Source organism: Apis cerana, linkage group LG2 (genome assembly GCF_029169275.1).
Source record: "Apis cerana isolate GH-2021 linkage group LG2, AcerK_1.0, whole genome shotgun sequence".
Taxonomy (NCBI): domain Eukaryota; kingdom Metazoa; phylum Arthropoda; class Insecta; order Hymenoptera; family Apidae; genus Apis; species Apis cerana.
The window spans coordinates 9,986,341-10,004,750 of NC_083853.1; the positions used below are offsets into that span (position 1 = coordinate 9,986,341).

The following is an 18,410-nucleotide window of genomic DNA, read 5'->3' on the forward strand; positions in this document are numbered from 1 at the left end:
TATATATAAAAATCATACACACTTCACTTAATGAAATAATTTATAATCCAAAATATATTCATTTTTATTATTCCTTTATATTTTTAATGAATGCACATTAATATTAGCTTCAAAACACGTTTTATAAAAAAAATTATTACATACACCAATTTTAATGCACATACAATTCCACATTTTTTTTAAATGAATTTTTCAAAACACTCTAATGAAAAATGAAATAGAATAGAAACTCATCTTCCAGAAATTTATATTTTCAATTTATTACTATATACTAAAGCGCTCGTGCAGCTGTACAGGTTTGAAAAAATCAATTTATTGATGTCTCCTATCGTACACCCTCAACATTGATAATATATGAACAAACAAAGGACCAAGAGGGGTCGAACCCTTTGAAAAAGAATATTAATGTCATCTACTCTTTCGAATCGAAATTCAAACGCAGGCGCAACGCGATTTTTCATTTCAATTGTCATCGAACCAGTAACATTTAGTATCCAGCAAGCTCTTGAATGTCAACGATGAAAAATCAGCAAGTCGTCATCACTCAGGATGACTATAAGAGGAAGACGAATTTGAGCATACAGTGGAATCGTTGGTTGCTGACACCGATCGGTGCCTGGCCAAATTTACGCAATTCGAGAATAGGAAAATGTTATTCTTTGCTAATCAGTATCATTTGTTACAGTTTGATCGGTTTCATGCTTGTGTCTTGTAGCATATTCCTAATAGTGGAAATCAACGACATATATAACAAACTCAAAATGGTGGGTCCATTGAGTTTCTTCGTGATGACGTTCATGAAATATTATTTTCTATTGCTCCATGAAAATGATATACGTGAAGGTATCGAACGTATCGAGTGGGACTGGAAGAACGTTAAACACCAAGAAGATAGAAACATTATGATTACGTATGCGAATTATGGAAGAAAATTGGCGTTCATTTGCTTCTTTTTCATGTTATGTGCTTTCATATTTTATTTTCTTATTCAACCGTTCGGCGGGGGAAAAATAGTGGAGGGAAATTTGACGTTTATACAATTGCCATTCCCTGCATCGATTTTAATCGCCGACGTGCGTGACAGTCCTTGCAACGAAATCATGTTGTCCATTCAAATTCTCACAGGTATCGTGATGAACGCTATAAGATCGGCGGCTTGCAGTGTAGCCGCTGTGTTTGCAGTACATGCATGTGGACAGATGCAAGTGTTGATGAATTGGTTGAATCACTTAGTGGAGGGTCGGTCGGATATGAGCAAGAAAATAGATGACAGAATTGCAAATATTGTGATTCAACACAACCGGATATTGAAGTAGGTAATATATATATATATAATTATTTGTTATATCATAATTATAGTAAAAATTTAATAAAAGAATTATTTATTATTAAAATATCATGTGTGTTCTTAAGAAAAATTTTTAAGAAAAAATTGTTTTAATAAAATCATAAAATTAAAATATAATTATTGCAATGAATAGAAAATGAGTTAGAATGCGAAGAATTTCTCTTCTGCTTACGAGAATTTTTTAATAACATATAACTCTTTATCAATTTGACAGGAAAATTAGTCACTGTATAAAATAAAAAATTCGTGTTTGAAATTTTTTATTTTTAATTTGTTAATTTGATAATTTGAAAGATTGAAATTAAATAAAAATAAAATTTGAAAATTTAAAATTGTTGATTTAAAAAAATTAAATATTTAGAAACATTAAAAATTGTTAAATTTGAAATTTTGAATTTTTTCATATTTAAATTTTTTGGAAATATACATGTATTCGTCACATTTCAGATTTTTGGCACTTACAGAAAGAGCGCTTCAACAAATATCTTTTGTAGAATTTTTAGGCTGTACAATGAATATGTGTCTTCTCGGATATTATCTAATCGTGGTACGCATGCAATAAAAAATTGAAACAATCGGTACACATACATATTTAAAAGTTACATATATATATACATATTTTTTGATATTAATATTACAATAATTATATATATATGATTTTATAGGAATGGAATCCGAATGAATTGATAATTTCATTTACTTACATAGCAATAATTGCATCGATTACTTTCAATATTTTCATATTTTGTTATATAGGTGAATTGGTTGCCGAACAGGTAGGATGTTTTTATTGGAAGTACCTGCAATAATATTTCAATTAATTTTTTAAACAAATCGTGCAAATAAAAATTAACAATAAATAATGATTCAATATAGTCCGAAAAGATTGCAGAAGTGGCATATATGATGGAATGGTACCGAATAAGAGGCAAGAAAAAGCTTTGCTGCGTTTTAATCATTGCAATGTCCAATTCATCGATAAAATTTACAGCCGGAAATATGATTGAGTTATCTATTTATACTTTCAGTGATGTAAGTATCAAATTATTTCTATCTATCATTTAAATTTATTGATTGATAAAAATATCTTGTACAAAAATAGGTCGTTAAAACCTCAGTGGCTTTTTTAAATATGTTACGAGCATTGACTTAAATATTTTTTTTATAACAAACATTTATGTTTGATAGTATGTAGATACTAGTTGTAAAAAATTCACATATCTGTATTTATTGTATTAAAGATTCAATGAAATTGATATTTTAAATATAATGAAGAAATTCATTATCCTAATATTATTATCATATACTACTAATTATCATTCCATCATTAAAAACAATTCAAATATATACTTTAACATATTTTGTATATATATATATATCATATTTTATATAAATGATGAATTTTTTTTCAGAATACATGTATTATATACATCTAATTAAGTATGGAATGGAGAGTTATATATTGACTTTTCTACTTAATTTTCACATGTTTATATTTTAATTTCTTAGGAATAAGAATTATGCAATTTTAATTATAATTAAAATTGACATTTTTTTCTCTATATTTTTAACTAATATTTTATAATACTTATATTTATAATAATAATCAAAAATTTTAAGATGAAATCTTAAAATTCAAATAGAATTATAAAAAAAAAATATTACAAAAAAGAAAAAAATTAATATTTTATTCATTTTAACAATATATAACATACAAATAATCCTACATTTCATATCTTTTTTTCATTAAATTGAAAGAAATAAAAAAAAAATTTATTCATCTAAAATAATATTCACTTGTATGATATTCACATACGTTTCTAACAAATATTACTATAATTCCGATAAACTATACACACCTATCAAACGCGTAAATTTTTCAATCTTTTAATCCCTTAATAGAAACTCATTCTTCAGAAATTGATTCCGTCAACCTGTTGCTACACGCTAAGGTACTCGTGCACTACTGACGCTTGAAAAAATCAATTTATCGATGATTCTATGTCATCAACCCTCATCTCTTGTATACATAATGCATAAACTGAAGAAACTAATAACTAAAAGGGGTCGGACCCTTTGAAAAATATTACTTCTTTTATCCTCCTCTCTCTTACAATTTAAGCGCAAGCGCAATATTATTTTCCTCTGCAATCTTTGTCCACCTATATTCAGTATCTAGCCAACTATCGAGTGTCAACAATGGAAAAAAATCAGTCTATCATCGTGGATGATTATGAGAGGAATGTGAATTTGAGCATACAGTGGAATCGTTTTCTGCTGAAACCTCTCGGTACATGGCCAAATTTACGCGAGTCTAAAGTAGGGAAATGTTATTCCGTGTTGATCGGTATCGTTTGTTACGGTTTAATCAGCTTCATGCTCACATCATCTAACATGTTCCTGGTTGTTGAGGTAAAGGATACGTACAACAGAATCAAAATGATCGGTCCATTGAGTTTTTTCGTGATGACGCTGATGAAATATTATTTTTTAACATTTCACGAAGACAATATCCGCAAAGGTATCGAGCACATCAAATGGGATTGGAAAAATGTGAAACATCAAGAGGATAAGAAGATCATGATCGAGTATGCGAATTATGGAAAGAAATTAGCATTGATTTCTACCTTCTTCGTGTACAGTGCATTTGTCTTTTATTATTTCGTTGTACCTATCAGCGTGGGTAAAATAAGGGATGAAAATTTAACGTTTATACCGTTACCGTTCCCTTCTTCGAAATTGATCGCTGATGTGCGTCAGAGCCCCGCTAACGAAATTTTATTCTCCATTCAAGTTTTATCAGGTGTTATCATACACGCAATAACAGCAGCAGCGGTTAGTATAGCCGCCGTATTTGCAGTGCACGCATGTGGACAGATGCAAATGTTAATGAATTGGTTGGAATGTTTGGTGGATGGCCGATCAGATATGAATAAAATCGTGGATAAGAGAATCGCAAAAATTGTGGTTCAGCATGATCGAATATTGAAGTGGGTAATACGTGCATAATTATTTTTTTATATCATAATTAAATCAAAAAGTGAATAAGAAAAATATTAAAAATTTAACAACAGAAATTTTTTATTATAAAATTTAAAAGTTTCTTTTTATTCATTTATAGTTAAATCTCTCGAGTTTACTGGTTTTAAGCACATCTTAGATACATTAAAAATAAGATTTGAAATAAAAATTCCCAGTTGTTAAATATTTTTATGTATGTAAAAATTTCAAATAATTTTTTCGAATGTGCAATATTTTTATTTCAATATATATTCGTTATATTTCAGATTTTTGGCACTTACAGAAAGAGCGCTTCAACAAATATCTTTTGTAGAATTTTTAGGCTGTACAATGAATATGTGTCTTCTCGGATATTATCTAATAGTGGTATGCATGCAATAAAAAATTCCGAAACGATAGACACGCTAAGCCAAATTTTATTGATTTTATAGGAATGGAATCCGAAAGAAATATCACTTTCGTTAACTTACATATCATTACTCATTTCGTTCACCTTCAACATTTTTATATTTTGTTATATAGGCGAATTGGTTGCCGAACAGGTAGGATATTTTTACTGGAAACACCTGCAATGATATTTCAATTAATTTTAAACTAATAATTCAATAGAAATTAATGAATAATGTTTCAATATAGTGTCAAAAAGTTGGAGAAATGACATATATGATCGAATGGTACCGATTAACAGGCAAGAAAAAGCTTTGCTGCGTTTTAATCATTGCAATGTCCAATTCATCGATAAAATTTACAGCTGGAAATATGGTTGAATTATCTATTTATACTTTTAGTGACGTAAGTAATTATTAATTATTAATAATTCTCGTTTGAATTTATAAATTAATAAAATTATCTTAAACAAATAGGTTGTAAAAACATCAGTGGCTTTTTTAAATATGTTGCGAGCATTGACTTAAACCATATTTTTGTAATATAGATATTTTACTTTTGATAGTAAATAGACACTTGTTGTAAAAAGATCACGTGTCTATATATCGTATTAAAAATGAAATTGATTTTGAATATGATACGGATGTTTATTATTCTAAAATAAAATTAGTAATTTTGTCAATTCTTGAATTAAAAATAATCATTGATAATAATATGAAATATTATTCTGATTTTTTATTTTTATTACGTATCGTTATATCTGATACGTATTCTTTTTATTTTTTTTTACTTTTTTTTAATCATTTTTATTTTCTAATTGTATCAAAGTTTAAATAGATGTGTATACATTAGAAAATAAAAATCAATTTGTCTTTATTTATCATTATTTAAACATAATTCTAATGCAATATCAATCAATAATACGATTCAATATCCGTATATAACATATTAAATATCAACATTTTTTAATTGACTTATATTTATAAAAAATTAATTTCAAAATATACCATTGAATGCACTATCATTTTACAAATTTTTATTATAATTTTTTATATCATTTCAATTAAATTTATTAAACCTCTATCACACTATTCATTGAATAATCATCAACTTTTAATATGTATTTATATTTGTGTGTATCGCTGCAACAAATTGTGAAGACTAACTAAACTAATCGATCAGCTTATAATCGTACAAAGAACTTTGCGCAAGCGTTATGCAACTTGATGAACATACTCCTTTTATTGGAAATATTCGATTCAGACATTTCCATAACTTCGATAGACACGATGACGAACAAGTCTGTAATATCGAGAGAAAGTTTCGATAGTCTATGCGATTATAGCTTGCAATTAAATCGATGGTTGTTGAAACCAATTGGCGCATGGCCGTTATCCTCAAGTTCAAAACTCGAAAGAATCGTCTCGTTTTTTTTAATTGTACTTTGTTACGGCTTTATATTGTTCACCGTAATCCCTTGTTTGTTTCACATCGTTCTCGAAGACGAAAATCTACATATGAAACTGAAAGTATTTGGCCCACTGAGTCATTGGTTCATAGGTGGAATTAATTATACCACATTGTTACTACGAAATAAGGAAATACATTATTGCATAGAACATATGCAAACGGATTGGAAGATCGTGAATAGAGTGAAGGATCAAGAAGTTATGATGAAATATGCAAAAATAGGACGGTATATCGCTGCTTTGTGCGCTGTTTTCATGCAAAGTGGCGTTCTAACCTATTGCGTGGTAACTGCGTTTTCCACGCAGATTATAAAAATCGGTAACGAGACAAAGATTGTGCATATGTTGCCGTGTGCGGTGTATAAAGAATTAATCTCAATTGATACGAGTCCAACAAATGAAATTGTCCTCGTTTCCCAATTTGTGTCTGGATTTATAGTAAACTCGATCGCGGTTGGCGCCATCAGCATTGGCGCCGTATTCACAGCTCATGCTTGTGGCCAACTGACAATAATTACAAGATGGATTCGTGAATATATAAATCGATCGAAGGATAATAATAAGAATGTTGTAATTAATGAAATAGGTGATATTGTTGAATATCATCTCAGAATTTTGAGGTAAGATTTATTTGTTAATTATTACTTATGATATTGATTTCTGCACCTTTTTAAGTACAATTTAATTGCAGTTTCATAGCAGGTATCGAGAATGTGTTGAATCGATTTTGCTTTATGGAATTATTCAAAAGTACGTTAGATATATCTATGCTTGGATATTATATTCTTACGGTACGAAAAAAAAATATTAATATATTATTTTAATTAATAATTCTGATAAGAAACTTTTATAATTTTCGTTACGATAAATTAACAGAATTAGAAGTATTTATGATTAATTTCAACAATATAATTGAAATATTTATTTTTTTCAGGAATGGGCCGATCATGATATTCGTAATTTGACTACGTACTTCATGATATTAACATCTATGAGTTTCAACATTTTTATAGTATGTTATATTGGTGACATACTAATGGAACAGGTAACAAATATACAAATGCCATAATTGATTCAAGATATAATCACTTTCAAATTCTATAGTGTAGAAAAGTTGGTGAAGTACTTTATATGACAAACTGGTATTATTTACCTTGTAAAGACATTCTTGATTTAATTCTGATCATCTCAAGATCCAATGCCGTTATTAAAATCACAGCTGGTAAACTAACTCATATGTCCATATACACATTTGGCAATGTAAGATTATTACTTGTATATATATATCTGTCATTATAAAATTTTGCCTTCATAAAAGCCATTGTTATTCCAGGTAATGAAAACAACTTTTACATACTTCAATTTATTACGACATGTGACGTGACTAAACGTACTTTATGTAATTTTATACATTAATTTGTAAAACTTAAGATAAAGATTAATACGTATCTCATTTATATAATTTAAAATTCTTATATTGTAATTCAAATAAAATTGAAATGTTCCATTATCTCATAAATATACAATTGAAATATTCTAAATAAAAAAACCATAAATTCTATACTGTACAAAAAATTATTGTATTAATCACCATCTAAACTTTGTCAATGTTACAGTTGAAATTCATGAATCGGATAATTTCTTTGACGTCTGATTCATCTATTTTTTCTTCGATCTTCTTAATTCTTCAGATATCTAAAATCTGAAACACAATATAAAATTTCATTTTTCAAAAATATACAAACAATTTTTAAATAATAAGTTTCTGAAAAGAGGAGCAAAATATAATTTCTCTTGATATTTTACAAATTTTATTTCCATGATAATCGAGCACATTTCACTTTTCTAAACATTGCACAAAATATCTCACAAATCTCATTTCGCGATGATAAACAATAAACCGTTTAAATAATCGCGCATTGCATATTCCCACGACAGCTATCAATAACTCCTAACCCTATACATTCGCATATAGAACTGCAACAAGTTGCAAAGACCGACTAGACAAATCGATCGACATATATTGAGAAAAAAATTCTCGCAAGCGTCGTGAAACTATATCTATACTCCATTCAAGGAAAATATTCGATTCAGTCGTGTTCGCGACTTCGCTGAGTGGTCACAATGATCGACAAGATTGCATCGATTGAACAGGCCAATAACAGCAACTACAGTATACAATTAAATCGATGGTTTTTGAAACCAATAGGCGCATGGCCTCCATCTCCGTCCACTACAAAACTCGAGAAAATTATTTCTTTTGTTTTAATTATTTGTTGTTATTCCTCCATATGTTTCACCGTAATCCCTTGTCTATTGCACGTGATCTTGGAAGATGAAAGTTTCCGTGATAAACTGAAAGTGCTTGGTCCACTGAGTCATTGGTTCATAGGTGGTATTAATTATACCACATTGTTACTACGGAGCAAAGAGATACGGTATTGTATAGAACACATGCAAAAAGATTGGAGGATCGTGACAAGAGCAGAGGATCAACAGATAATGATGAAACACGCGAAGATAGGCCGTTATATAGCTGTATTTAGCGCCGCTTTCATGCAAGGTGGTGTTTTATCCAATTGCGCAGTGACAGCATTCTCCACGCAAACCATTGAGATCGGTAACGTGACTAAAACCATTCACATGATACCTTGTACAGCATACAAAAAATTGATCGCGGTCGATACAAGTCCCACAAATGAGATTGTTATTGCATCGCAATTTCTGTCCGGATTCATCGTGAATTCAAGTGCAGTCGGGGCTGTCAGTATCGCAGCTGTATTTGCAGCTCATGCCTGCGGCCAACTAAGCCTTCTAATGGTATGGATTCGTGAATTTGTGGATCATTCGAAAAAAATTCACGATAAAAATATTGGATTAAATAAGATAGGCAAAATCGTTCGACATCATCTCAGGATTTTGAGGTAAAATTTTAATTTATTCAATTTTGATTATTCAATTTTTGTCATGTGATCTTGATGAGAGAGATTTTAAGTACACATTGATTACAGTTTTGTAACAGGTATCGAAAATGTAATGACTGGAATATGTTTCATGGAATTATTCAAATGTACTATAAACATATGCATGCTTGGATATTATATTCTTACGGTACGTTTTCAACAGATCTAGAAAAGATCTCAAAACGTTTTAAAAATCTAGAAAATTGTGTTTCTATATTGAAAAAAATTTAATTTAAACTTTTAATGACAAGTATGCTTCTTTTAATGTGCGTTTTTTTTGACGATTTGTGTCAATATTGTAATCGTTCAAATGATTATCAATTAAGTTACGTCATTATCAATGATGATATCAAGTCAGTGAACATTAATTTAAAAAGTGATTATATATTATATATCATTATATAGTATTATACAACATATTATAAATATATGTATATAAAATACTTGTTAATAGTTACTAATTTCTTTCTTTTTGAAATATTTTAGAACTTTTAAACAAAATGTATACATATATTAACTTTAATATTATGATAGATTATTAATTTAAAAAGTTTTTTATTTTTCAGGCATGGAGCGTTCATGATATTCAAAATCTGATTGTATTTTTAGTAATACTTCTCTCTATGATTTTTAATATTTTTATAATATGTTATATCGGTGACATATTAACAGAACAGGTAATAGACATATTATCTTATAAATAAATAAATTAATTCAAATCAATATTTATCATAAAAATTTTTAATAGTGTAAAATGATTGGTGAAGCGGTTTATATGACAAATTGGTATTACTTACCCGGAAAAGATATACTGAATTTAATACAGATCATTTTAAGATCCAGCATGGTGATTAAGATCACTGCTGGTAAGCTAGTTCATATGTCCATATACACTTTTGGTAATGTAAGTCATATACTTATTGATATTTGTATATATCTATTGATTACTATAAAATGTATTGTTACTTCAGGTGATGAAAACTGCTTTCGCTTATTTAAATCTATTGCGTCAAGTGACGTAACGAAATGCACTTGTAACTCTGTATATAAAGTTGTAAGATTTAGAGATAAAGATTAATACGTATATCGTATTTCATTTTTATACTATATAATCATAATCTTCATATCATTTTATACCTTGCAAGTAATTATTCTATATTTTAAAATTGATGATATAATTGAAATTCTCTGATGGCATCTCTGATTCATCTATTCCTTTGTTAATTTTTCTTCTTAATTTTATGTTTGAAACCTGAAACATATCAAAATATAATATATATTTCTGATAAATACTCAAGAATTAGACGTATGTGATCTTTCACCTTATCATCAAAAAAATGTAAACAATTTTAAACCACAACTTTTTATAAATAGAAGCAAAAATATAATTTTTTTCTATATTTTCAAAATTCCATTTTCAAGATTATTCACCACATTTCATTTCTTTAAGCACAATACTACGAATACCTTATTAAATTTCATTTCGCGGTAATAAACAATAAATCGCTATAATAATCGCATATTGTTTATTCCCACGACAGCTATCAATAACTCTCAACTCTATACATTCGCGTGTAACACTGCAACAAGTTGCGGAGACCGACTAGACATATCGATTCTATAATCATAGAAAAAATTCTGCGCAAGCGTTATACAACTATATCCATGCTTCATTCATGGAAAATATTTGATTCAGTCGTATTTGCGAGTAGCCATGATGATCGACAAGTTTATACCGATCCAGCAGGACAATCACAATCTCAGCAACTACAGTATACAGTTAAATCGGTGGTTTTTAAAATCAATAGGCGCATGGCCTCCATTTTCATCCACCACAAAATTCGAGAAAACTATTTCTTTTGTTTTAATTATTTGTTGTTATTGCTTTATATGTTTCACCGTGATTCCTTGCTTATTGCACGTAATCCTGGAAGATGACAGTTTCCATGAGAAATTGAAAGTGCTCGGTCCACTGAGTCATTGGTTGATAGGTGGTATTAATTACACCACATTGTTACTACGGAACAAAGAGATACGGTATTGTATTGAGCACATGCAGAGAGATTGGGAAATCGTAACGAAAACGGAAGATCAACAAGTAATGATAAAACATGCGAAGATAGGCCGTTATATAACTGTGTTCTGCGCAGCTTTTATGCAAGGCGGTGTTTTGTCCTATTGCGCGGTGACTGCATTCTCCACGCAAACTATCGAGATCGGAAACGAAACCAGGATTGTACATATGATACCTTGTATAGTGTACAAAAAATTAATCGCGACCGATATAAGTCCCACAAATGAAATCGTTATTGCATCACAATTCGTGTCCGGATTCATTGTAAATTCGAGTGCAGTTGGTGCTGTTAGTATCGCAGCCGTGTTCACAGCTCATGCTTGTGGCCAAGTAAGTCTCTTGATGGCATGGATCCGTCAATTTGTGGATCATTCAAACATTCAAAATAAGAATATTGTATTGAATGACATTGGCGAGATAATTCGACATCATTTGAGGATTTTGAGGTGAAAAACTTAATTTGTTAACTATTTGTCATATTATTTTCTGAAAGTGATTTTAAATATACATCGATTATAGTTTTATAACAGGTATCGAAAATGTAATGAGTGGAATATGTTTTATGGAATTGTTCAAATGTACTCTAAATATATGTATGCTTGGATATTATATCCTTACGGTATGTTTTTAACAAATGTAGAAAGAATCTTAGAATGTAAAGAAGAAATTTATTTAATCTTTTAATGACTAATATGTTTTTTTCATTGTATATTTTTTTTCTATAACTTTCTCGATGTTTGTAATCATTTTGATAATAATTAATAAAGTTGCGCTCAATAATAACAGTTAGCGTATAATTTTCAAAACTTATATTAAATTATTATATATTATTATATATTATTTTTCTTATTTTTATGCAAATACAATAAATATTCTAAAATATTTAATTTGAAGTATACATTTTAACTTTAATATCATTACAGATGAATAATCCAATTAAAATTTTGTATTTCTTTTTTAGGCATGGAGTGGTCATGATATTCAGAATGTGATCGTATTTTCAGTAATACTTCTCTCCATGATTTTCAATATTTTTATAATATGTTATATCGGTGATGTACTAACGGAACAGGTAACAGACATGCAATTTGATAAATAAATAAATTAATTCAAATCATTATCAATATTTATCATAAAAATTTTTAATAGTGTAAAATGATTGGTGAAGCGGTTTATATGACAAATTGGTATTATTTACCTGGAAAAGATATATTGAATTTAATACAAATCATTTTAAGATCCAGCATGGTGGTTAAAATCACTGCTTATAAGATAGTTCATATGTCCATATATACTTTTAGTAATGTGAGTTATATGCTTAATTATATTTACTTGTATCTATTAACTGTTATAAAGTGTACTATTATTCCAGGTGATAAAAACTGCTTTTACTTATTTGAATCTATTGCGTCAAATGACTTAATAGAATATACTCTTAAAATATGAATACATAAACTTGTAATATTAAAAATATAAAAATATTTCTCATCATTTTTATATATTAATTTCGAATTTTTCGAAGATTATTACAAATTAGAAAAATAAAGATTATTTTTTTTAATCGTGATATATTCAATATTCATAAACTTCAATATAATAGTGCAATATTAAAAAATCAAACAAATTATTAAAAGAAAAATATAAATTTTGGTAACTTCTTACCTTGGTTTAATAACTTCTTTATTGGTATTGTCCAACACATGTTTTCAAATCTTATTTCAAACATTTAAAATATCCTTTTTATAAATTTTACCATCCTAAGAAAAAATCCAATTTAATAATCGTTCCATGTAATTATTGTTGTTTGAAAGTTCACACAAAAAATATCTAAAATGAATTTATAAAAAAATTACTGTAATCGAGACAGAAAACAAAAATATCGATTCACAATATAAAATGTATCTAAAAACTAACCTCTTTAATATTTTTACACTATATATAACACTGTATACAACATATTTTTCCATTATTTTATATAAGCACTTATGAATCGAATCAACTGGTGGTCGACAGAGAGTTCAACCGCACTGGCAACTCGTATGAATCGACTTATCGTTACTCGAAAGTATTGAAATTAGCACATGCGCATTATCGAAAGCTTCACTAATCGATGACTATCGGCTTTGTACGTTACCTTTCCCTTCAGTTAATCGTGCACTTTCGTCTTGTCAGTTACCATTATGCTCGTATCTAAGGATTCGTCATCCGTCTCATATAGCAAAGATTGGATATACAGTGTTCAGATAAATCGTTGGTTGCTGAAAGCAATCGGTATCTGGCCTCTCTCATTGTGCGTCACCACCACAGAGAAAATCTATTCTGTGATTCTCACTTTAATCAGCATTTTTCTGATAGGTTTCCTTCTCGTACCCTGCGCCCTGTGCACTCTCCTTGACAAAACAGGAGATCTCGATACGAAGATTAAAATGATCGGTCCGTTTAGTTTCTGTATAATGGCGGTAATCAAATACTATGTTCTCCTCTCGCGTGGATCGTATATCGGTAAGTGCATCGAGGATATTCGAATCGACTGGTCCCGTGTTTCTTCGCAATATTGTTTGGAAGATAGAAAAATTATGATGGAGAACGCAAGAATTGGTCGATCTCTAGCGATCTTCTGCGCCGGTTTCATGTATTCTGGTGGATTTTTCTATACTATTGTGATGCCTCTTTGCACAAAACGAACAGAGATAATCGATAACGAGATCGTGAGATCTCAAGCATTTCCAATCTATCGTGGACTTCTCGATCCACGCACCAGTCCATCCTTCGAAATCGTGCAATTGATGCAATGTTTAGCTGGCTTTGTGATATATTCCGTCACTGTAGGTGCTTGCAGTTTGGCCGCCGTTTTTGTTATGCATGCCTGTGGACAATTTCAAATTCTCGTAAAAAAATTGCGAAAATTGATTGATGGACTGAAAGGAGACAAAGACATGGAGAACATAGTGCATGAACAACGATTAGGCAATATTGTTGAACATCATTTACATATATTAGGGTAAAAAATGTGTAAATTATGTAGATTTGTATAGAAGTATTGTATTGTATAGATAACAATTTTCAGTTTTATATCTCAAATCGAAGAACTTCTAAACGAAATATGTTTCGTTGAATTTATAGGATGTACGCTGAATATATGTTTCTTGGGATACTTTTTACTTAAGGTAATGAAATAATAACATCAAAATAAATATGATAAGAAAGCAAAATTATAATTATTATCTTTCGTTCTGAATTTTTAGGAATGGGAACAAAGTGAAACTATAGGGACCTTAACCTACTGTATATTGCTCATATCTCTTATATTCAATATTTTTATATTATGTTATATTGGTGAAATTTTATCGGAAGAGGTAGTTTTTTTTTATAAAATTATTTTTTTTTATTATCTGAAATAAAAAATAGAATTCACGTTTAATTATATATCATAGTGTAGAAATATTGGTTTGTCAGCTTATATGATTGATTGGCATCGTTTACCAGGAAAGAAAGCACTCAGTTTAATATTAATATCTGCAGCTTCGAATTCTTCTACAAAATTGACAGCTGGTAAACTCGTGGAATTATCTTTGAGTAGCTTTTGTAGCGTAAGTAGCAGATTTATTTTTCATATCAAATTGTATAAATTATATTTTATTTTATTATTCTCTGTTACAGGTGTTAAAATCATCTTTAGCATATTTAAGTTTACTTCGTACTCTTACTACATAAATATTTCATGATGCGGTAACAAAAAATTTATCAAAATTCAAAATAATTATTTCAAAATATTATTAAAAATGATTTTTTTTACACCGAAAGTTCAATTTATTTCAAAAATTATATTCTAAGATAAATTTCAGAATAAACAATTTCAAAAATAAATTCAATAAGTTTCAAAATCATTTAAAATCAGAGAAAAATAAGATTGATTTTTTCCATATTGAAAATTATTTCAAAAGAATAAATAACCATTATCTTCAGTATATTACACTGTATTAATTAAACGTCACTATAATAATATTAAAAAATTCACATATATTAATCTTCCACTTATTAATTTTAAGTAATACAAATATTTCAAAATCATACTTTATTTATAAGATGCATCTTATTTATAAATTTTCCGCTAAGATAACTAACTTGTTCTCTATTATCTTCACTTGTGTGACATGTGTGACTACCGTCAACGAGGTGAAATGTAAACACACGGATTAACCGTTGCCAATAGTTATGTATCGATCGACGCACATCATCTAACAATGTGTATATACCATTCAGTTGTTTCTCCGACTTCCAAGAAGAAACACGATGACGGACGACATTTCCGCGATTCAAAAGAAGTTTGGTAGTCTGAACGAATACAGCATACAATTAAACAAATGGTTCTCGAAAACAATAGGCGTATGGCCACTTCCATCCTCCACTTCGAAATTCGAAAAGATAATGACAAGGATTCTAATTCTTTTCTGTTGGATTATCGCGATACTTGACACAATATCAGGCTTATTACATTTCGTCTTCGTGAAAGAAGATATCATCACAAAATTAAAAACTCTGGCTCCTATAAGTTATATTTTAGGCGGAGGACTCAATTATGCTGTGTTGTTACTTCGTAAAAACGATATACTTTATTGTATAGAGCATATGGAAACTAATTGGAAGACGATCACGAGGATGACGGAACGACAAATAATGCTTAAAAACGCAAAAATTGGTCGCATTATTTCCTGTTGCATCGGAGCCTTCATGCAAGTTGGTACTCTTTGTTTCTGCACCGTACTGGGAGTTTTCAAACGAACAATCAAAGTTGGCAACGAAAGTATAGAAATATACGTTTTACCCTCTCCAACCTATAAAATTCCGGTTGATACTAATCCAGGGCATGATATCGTACTTGGTTTTCAATTTCTGGCTGCATACATTACGAGCGCTACCGTTGTTAGCGCTTTCAGCTTTGCTACAATATTTGCATGCCACGCTTCTGGTCAGTTAACTATAATGATTATATGGATCAAAGAATTTATAAATCGATCACAGAAAGAAAATAAGAATCGCATTGATGAAATAAGTGTGATCATCGAACATCATATGAGAATTCTAAGGTAATACTTTTTATGTAATTTCTTTCTGTTTTTTCTGGCTCTTTCTGTCTATGTATCTATTTCTATCTTTCTCTAGAGAATATCTCTAATTACATATTAATTGTGAAGTTTCCTAGAACGTGCTGAACATCTATTGTGCCCAATATACTTCATGGAAATGTTCAAGAATATATTGACTATATGCTTGTTTAGTTATTGCATTCTTGCGGTACGCCATTTTTCAAATTAAAATATATCTGTTAAATATTCCGTTTTCAAGATCAATAAATTTTTGTTTATGTTAATAACTTATCTAAACACATGTTGATATAAATTTCATTATTATTTAATTATTATTATTATTTAATAAACAAAAATATTAACATATATATTTTAAAAATATTGATTTAAGATATAAATTTCTATGTCAAATCTAACATTTTAGTAGGACAATTCTCTATTCGATTTGACATGAAACAGGATTTATTTTTACTATTTTTACAACTTCAAAATACATTATTATCGATTAAACTTAATTTTCTTCTAAGGATGAAGAACACTTTGCCTATCTATTCCAAAATAATTGCAATTAAACAAGTGAACCTAATTCTAATATAATTATCTTAATTTTTTATAAGTCTCACAAATTCGAGCAATAAAAAAATAGCAATAAAAAAATGAAATTAATAATATGAATGAAACAAATGAAGAATCTAATTGAAAATATTCATTTTTTTATTAGGAATGGTCTGAACATAATATTAGGATCCTCAGTACATATATTTTTGCTATAATAAATATAACTTTAAGCATATTTTTAATATGTTACATCGGTGAAATACTAACTGAAAGGTGTAAGGAAATTGGTAACATGGTTTATATGACAAACTGGTATCGATTACCTAAGAAAGATATTCTCAATTTGATAATGATTATTATACGATCTAACGTGGAATACAAAATGACTGCCGGAAAGATATTTGATATGTCGGTGATCACGTTTGGTAATGTGCGTCTATTTCTTTCAATATTTAAAGAAATATACCATTGATCTCCCAAATATTTCGAAAATATTTATGAGAATTTATTTTTACTTTCAGATAATAAAAACAGTTTTTGGATATTTAAATATATTACGTCAAGTAACGATGTTATAAATTGCACATGTATTAAATACATAAAAAAATATGTATCTAATATATATTCAAAATAAATATTGCATATTATATTATTATAGTCAAGTAAATTTGAAAGTATAAACTTTATTTTTTTTATTTAAAATGATAAGATTAATTTAATCTCATTGTATACACATCTGTCCTATTTATTGTCAAATATTCATTCATGAACAATTTGAATACTTACATAAATCTAAATTTATGTCAACTATGCCGATCTCAGGCATTTCTTTTCTATTATGGGTTTTTCGATTCATGTACCATTCTATCTTTAGAAATTGTGTAATTGATGCAATGCTTGGATTTTTAATATATTCCGACACTATAGATGCTTGTTGTTTGATCACCATTTTTGTTATGCACGCCTGTGAACAGTTTCCAATTTTTGTTACAAAGTTACAAAGACTGATTTATGCGTTGAAAGGAAGCAAGAATGTGAAAACGTTCCATGGCTAAGTGGAACATCATTTCCATATCTTATAATAAAGAAAATATAAATTATGTACATTTTTATAGTAATATCATACTATATTTACGAGTAATAATTTTCAGTTTTACATGTGCTTCGAGCTTCTAAATATTGTTGAATTTGTAAGATGTACATTAAAATATATATACTTCTTGGAATATCATCTACTTCAAATCAAATAATAATATTAAAATAAATAAGTAATAAGAGAATATAATTACAATGTTTCTCAATTTTTAGAAATGGGAACAAAGTGAAACTTTAATATATTGTACATTACTCACACTATTTAGATTCAACATTTTCATATTACATTGATCAAAATTATCAGAATAAATATTTTATTTTTTTACAAAAATATTTTTTTTATATAATCTGAAAAAAAGTAGAATTCATATTTAATTATATAATTAAATAATTATATAAATATTGGTT

General features: G+C 28.5%; 7 protein-coding genes and 1 long non-coding RNA gene across 13 annotated transcripts; 7 read left to right on the forward strand and 1 right to left on the reverse strand.

Annotated features, from left to right (window-relative positions):
* Positions 1 to 194: 194 nt before the first annotated feature.
* On the forward strand, positions 195 to 2,618 carry LOC107996760 (odorant receptor 22c-like). The gene is made up of 5 exons (XM_017054961.2): positions 195 to 1,312; positions 1,796 to 1,895; positions 2,014 to 2,124; positions 2,225 to 2,380; positions 2,451 to 2,618. Exons 1-5 carry the CDS (start codon positions 510 to 512, stop codon positions 2,499 to 2,501), a joined length of 1,221 nt encoding a protein of 406 aa, XP_016910450.2. The 5' UTR covers positions 195 to 509; the 3' UTR covers positions 2,502 to 2,618.
* On the reverse strand, positions 1,592 to 18,226 carry LOC107996771 (uncharacterized). The gene is made up of 8 exons (XR_001765874.3): positions 17,694 to 18,226; positions 13,177 to 14,128; positions 12,925 to 13,089; positions 10,326 to 10,440; positions 9,986 to 10,228; positions 7,379 to 7,927; positions 4,840 to 4,935; positions 1,592 to 2,148 (listed from the first exon to the last, which is right to left on the reverse strand). It is a non-coding gene; the product is annotated as an uncharacterized LOC107996771 (long non-coding RNA).
* LOC107996766 (odorant receptor 22c-like) lies at positions 3,105 to 5,389 on the forward strand. 2 transcript variants are annotated; one of them, XM_062071067.1, is made up of 5 exons: positions 3,105 to 4,342; positions 4,636 to 4,735; positions 4,801 to 4,911; positions 5,006 to 5,161; positions 5,233 to 5,389. In XM_062071067.1, the coding sequence occupies exons 1-4, from the start codon at positions 3,548 to 3,550 to the stop codon at positions 5,134 to 5,136; spliced, it is 1,137 nt and encodes a 378-aa protein (XP_061927051.1). In that variant the 5' UTR covers positions 3,105 to 3,547; the 3' UTR covers positions 5,137 to 5,161; positions 5,233 to 5,389. The 2 variants fall into 2 exon arrangements, with proteins under 2 accessions (XP_061927051.1, XP_016910458.2); XM_017054969.3 differs by having other exon boundaries at positions 3,111 to 4,338.
* LOC114577383 (uncharacterized) lies at positions 5,493 to 7,786 on the forward strand. Of its 2 annotated transcripts, XM_028666175.2 has the most exons (5): positions 5,493 to 6,845; positions 6,917 to 7,016; positions 7,160 to 7,270; positions 7,330 to 7,485; positions 7,559 to 7,786. In XM_028666175.2, exons 1-5 carry the CDS (start codon positions 5,983 to 5,985, stop codon positions 7,607 to 7,609), a joined length of 1,281 nt encoding a protein of 426 aa, XP_028521976.2. In that variant the 5' UTR covers positions 5,493 to 5,982; the 3' UTR covers positions 7,610 to 7,786. The 2 variants fall into 2 exon arrangements, with proteins under 2 accessions (XP_028521976.2, XP_028521977.2); XM_028666176.2 differs by lacking the exon at positions 7,559 to 7,786 and having other exon boundaries at positions 7,335 to 7,458.
* On the forward strand, positions 7,927 to 10,332 carry LOC107996768 (uncharacterized). Its single transcript, XM_028666183.2, has 5 exons — positions 7,927 to 9,149; positions 9,237 to 9,336; positions 9,755 to 9,865; positions 9,937 to 10,092; positions 10,160 to 10,332. The coding sequence occupies exons 1-5, from the start codon at positions 8,350 to 8,352 to the stop codon at positions 10,208 to 10,210; spliced, it is 1,218 nt and encodes a 405-aa protein (XP_028521984.1). The 5' UTR covers positions 7,927 to 8,349; the 3' UTR covers positions 10,211 to 10,332.
* Positions 10,511 to 12,823, forward strand: LOC114577389 (uncharacterized). The gene is made up of 5 exons (XM_062071061.1): positions 10,511 to 11,708; positions 11,782 to 11,881; positions 12,224 to 12,334; positions 12,412 to 12,567; positions 12,635 to 12,823. The coding sequence occupies exons 1-5, from the start codon at positions 10,903 to 10,905 to the stop codon at positions 12,683 to 12,685; spliced, it is 1,224 nt and encodes a 407-aa protein (XP_061927045.1). The 5' UTR covers positions 10,511 to 10,902; the 3' UTR covers positions 12,686 to 12,823.
* On the forward strand, positions 13,441 to 15,129 carry LOC107996633 (odorant receptor 67a). Of its 3 annotated transcripts, XM_028666178.2 has the most exons (6): positions 13,441 to 13,533; positions 13,618 to 14,263; positions 14,330 to 14,429; positions 14,508 to 14,618; positions 14,697 to 14,852; positions 14,923 to 15,129. In XM_028666178.2, exons 1-6 carry the CDS (start codon positions 13,443 to 13,445, stop codon positions 14,974 to 14,976), a joined length of 1,158 nt encoding a protein of 385 aa, XP_028521979.1. In that variant the 5' UTR covers positions 13,441 to 13,442; the 3' UTR covers positions 14,977 to 15,129. The 3 variants fall into 3 exon arrangements, with proteins under 3 accessions (XP_028521979.1, XP_028521978.1, XP_061927040.1); XM_028666177.2 differs by having other exon boundaries at positions 13,443 to 14,263; XM_062071056.1 differs by lacking the exon at positions 14,923 to 15,129 and having other exon boundaries at positions 13,443 to 14,263; positions 14,719 to 14,841.
* On the forward strand, positions 15,257 to 17,559 carry LOC107996744 (odorant receptor 4-like). 2 transcript variants are annotated; one of them, XM_017054931.3, is made up of 4 exons: positions 15,257 to 16,349; positions 16,458 to 16,557; positions 17,071 to 17,337; positions 17,429 to 17,559. In XM_017054931.3, the coding sequence occupies exons 1-4, from the start codon at positions 15,556 to 15,558 to the stop codon at positions 17,483 to 17,485; spliced, it is 1,218 nt and encodes a 405-aa protein (XP_016910420.2). In that variant the 5' UTR covers positions 15,257 to 15,555; the 3' UTR covers positions 17,486 to 17,559. The 2 variants fall into 2 exon arrangements, with proteins under 2 accessions (XP_016910420.2, XP_061927036.1); XM_062071052.1 differs by having other exon boundaries at positions 17,071 to 17,332.
* Positions 18,227 to 18,410: the final 184 nt, after the last annotated feature.

Bases quoted from the DNA above. Each gene is read 5' to 3' on its own strand.
- LOC107996760 (XM_017054961.2), top strand. From the start codon at position 510: ATGTCAACGATGAAAAATCAGCAAGTCGTCATCACTCAGGATGACTAT. The intron at 1,896-2,013 runs GTACGCATGCAA...ATGATTTTATAG, and splicing joins TCGGATATTATCTAATCGTG to GAATGGAATCCGAATGAATT. The intron at 2,125-2,224 runs GTAGGATGTTTT...GATTCAATATAG, and splicing joins GTGAATTGGTTGCCGAACAG to TCCGAAAAGATTGCAGAAGT.
- LOC107996766 (XM_017054969.3), top strand. From the start codon at position 3,548: ATGGAAAAAAATCAGTCTATCATCGTGGATGATTATGAGAGGAATGTG. The intron at 4,339-4,635 runs GTGGGTAATACG...GTTATATTTCAG, and splicing joins CAGCATGATCGAATATTGAA to ATTTTTGGCACTTACAGAAA. The intron at 4,912-5,005 runs GTAGGATATTTT...GTTTCAATATAG, and splicing joins GCGAATTGGTTGCCGAACAG to TGTCAAAAAGTTGGAGAAAT.
- LOC114577383 (XM_028666175.2), top strand. From the start codon at position 5,983: ATGAACATACTCCTTTTATTGGAAATATTCGATTCAGACATTTCCATA. The intron at 7,017-7,159 runs GTACGAAAAAAA...TATTTTTTTCAG, and splicing joins TTGGATATTATATTCTTACG to GAATGGGCCGATCATGATAT. The intron at 7,271-7,329 runs GTAACAAATATA...CAAATTCTATAG, and splicing joins GTGACATACTAATGGAACAG to TGTAGAAAAGTTGGTGAAGT.
- LOC107996768 (XM_028666183.2), top strand. From the start codon at position 8,350: ATGATCGACAAGATTGCATCGATTGAACAGGCCAATAACAGCAACTAC. The intron at 9,337-9,754 runs GTACGTTTTCAA...TTTATTTTTCAG, and splicing joins TTGGATATTATATTCTTACG to GCATGGAGCGTTCATGATAT. The intron at 9,866-9,936 runs GTAATAGACATA...AATTTTTAATAG, and splicing joins GTGACATATTAACAGAACAG to TGTAAAATGATTGGTGAAGC.
- LOC114577389 (XM_062071061.1), top strand. From the start codon at position 10,903: ATGATGATCGACAAGTTTATACCGATCCAGCAGGACAATCACAATCTC. The intron at 11,882-12,223 runs GTATGTTTTTAA...TTTCTTTTTTAG, and splicing joins TTGGATATTATATCCTTACG to GCATGGAGTGGTCATGATAT. The intron at 12,568-12,634 runs GTGAGTTATATG...CTATTATTCCAG, and splicing joins CCATATATACTTTTAGTAAT to GTGATAAAAACTGCTTTTAC.
- LOC107996633 (XM_028666177.2), top strand. From the start codon at position 13,443: ATGCTCGTATCTAAGGATTCGTCATCCGTCTCATATAGCAAAGATTGG. The intron at 14,264-14,329 runs GTAAAAAATGTG...AACAATTTTCAG, and splicing joins CATCATTTACATATATTAGG to TTTTATATCTCAAATCGAAG. The intron at 14,853-14,922 runs GTAAGTAGCAGA...TCTCTGTTACAG, and splicing joins CTTTGAGTAGCTTTTGTAGC to GTGTTAAAATCATCTTTAGC.
- LOC107996744 (XM_062071052.1), top strand. From the start codon at position 15,556: ATGACGGACGACATTTCCGCGATTCAAAAGAAGTTTGGTAGTCTGAAC. The intron at 16,350-16,457 runs GTAATACTTTTT...TTAATTGTGAAG, and splicing joins CATCATATGAGAATTCTAAG to TTTCCTAGAACGTGCTGAAC. The intron at 17,333-17,428 runs GTAATGTGCGTC...TTTTACTTTCAG, and splicing joins TATGTCGGTGATCACGTTTG to ATAATAAAAACAGTTTTTGG.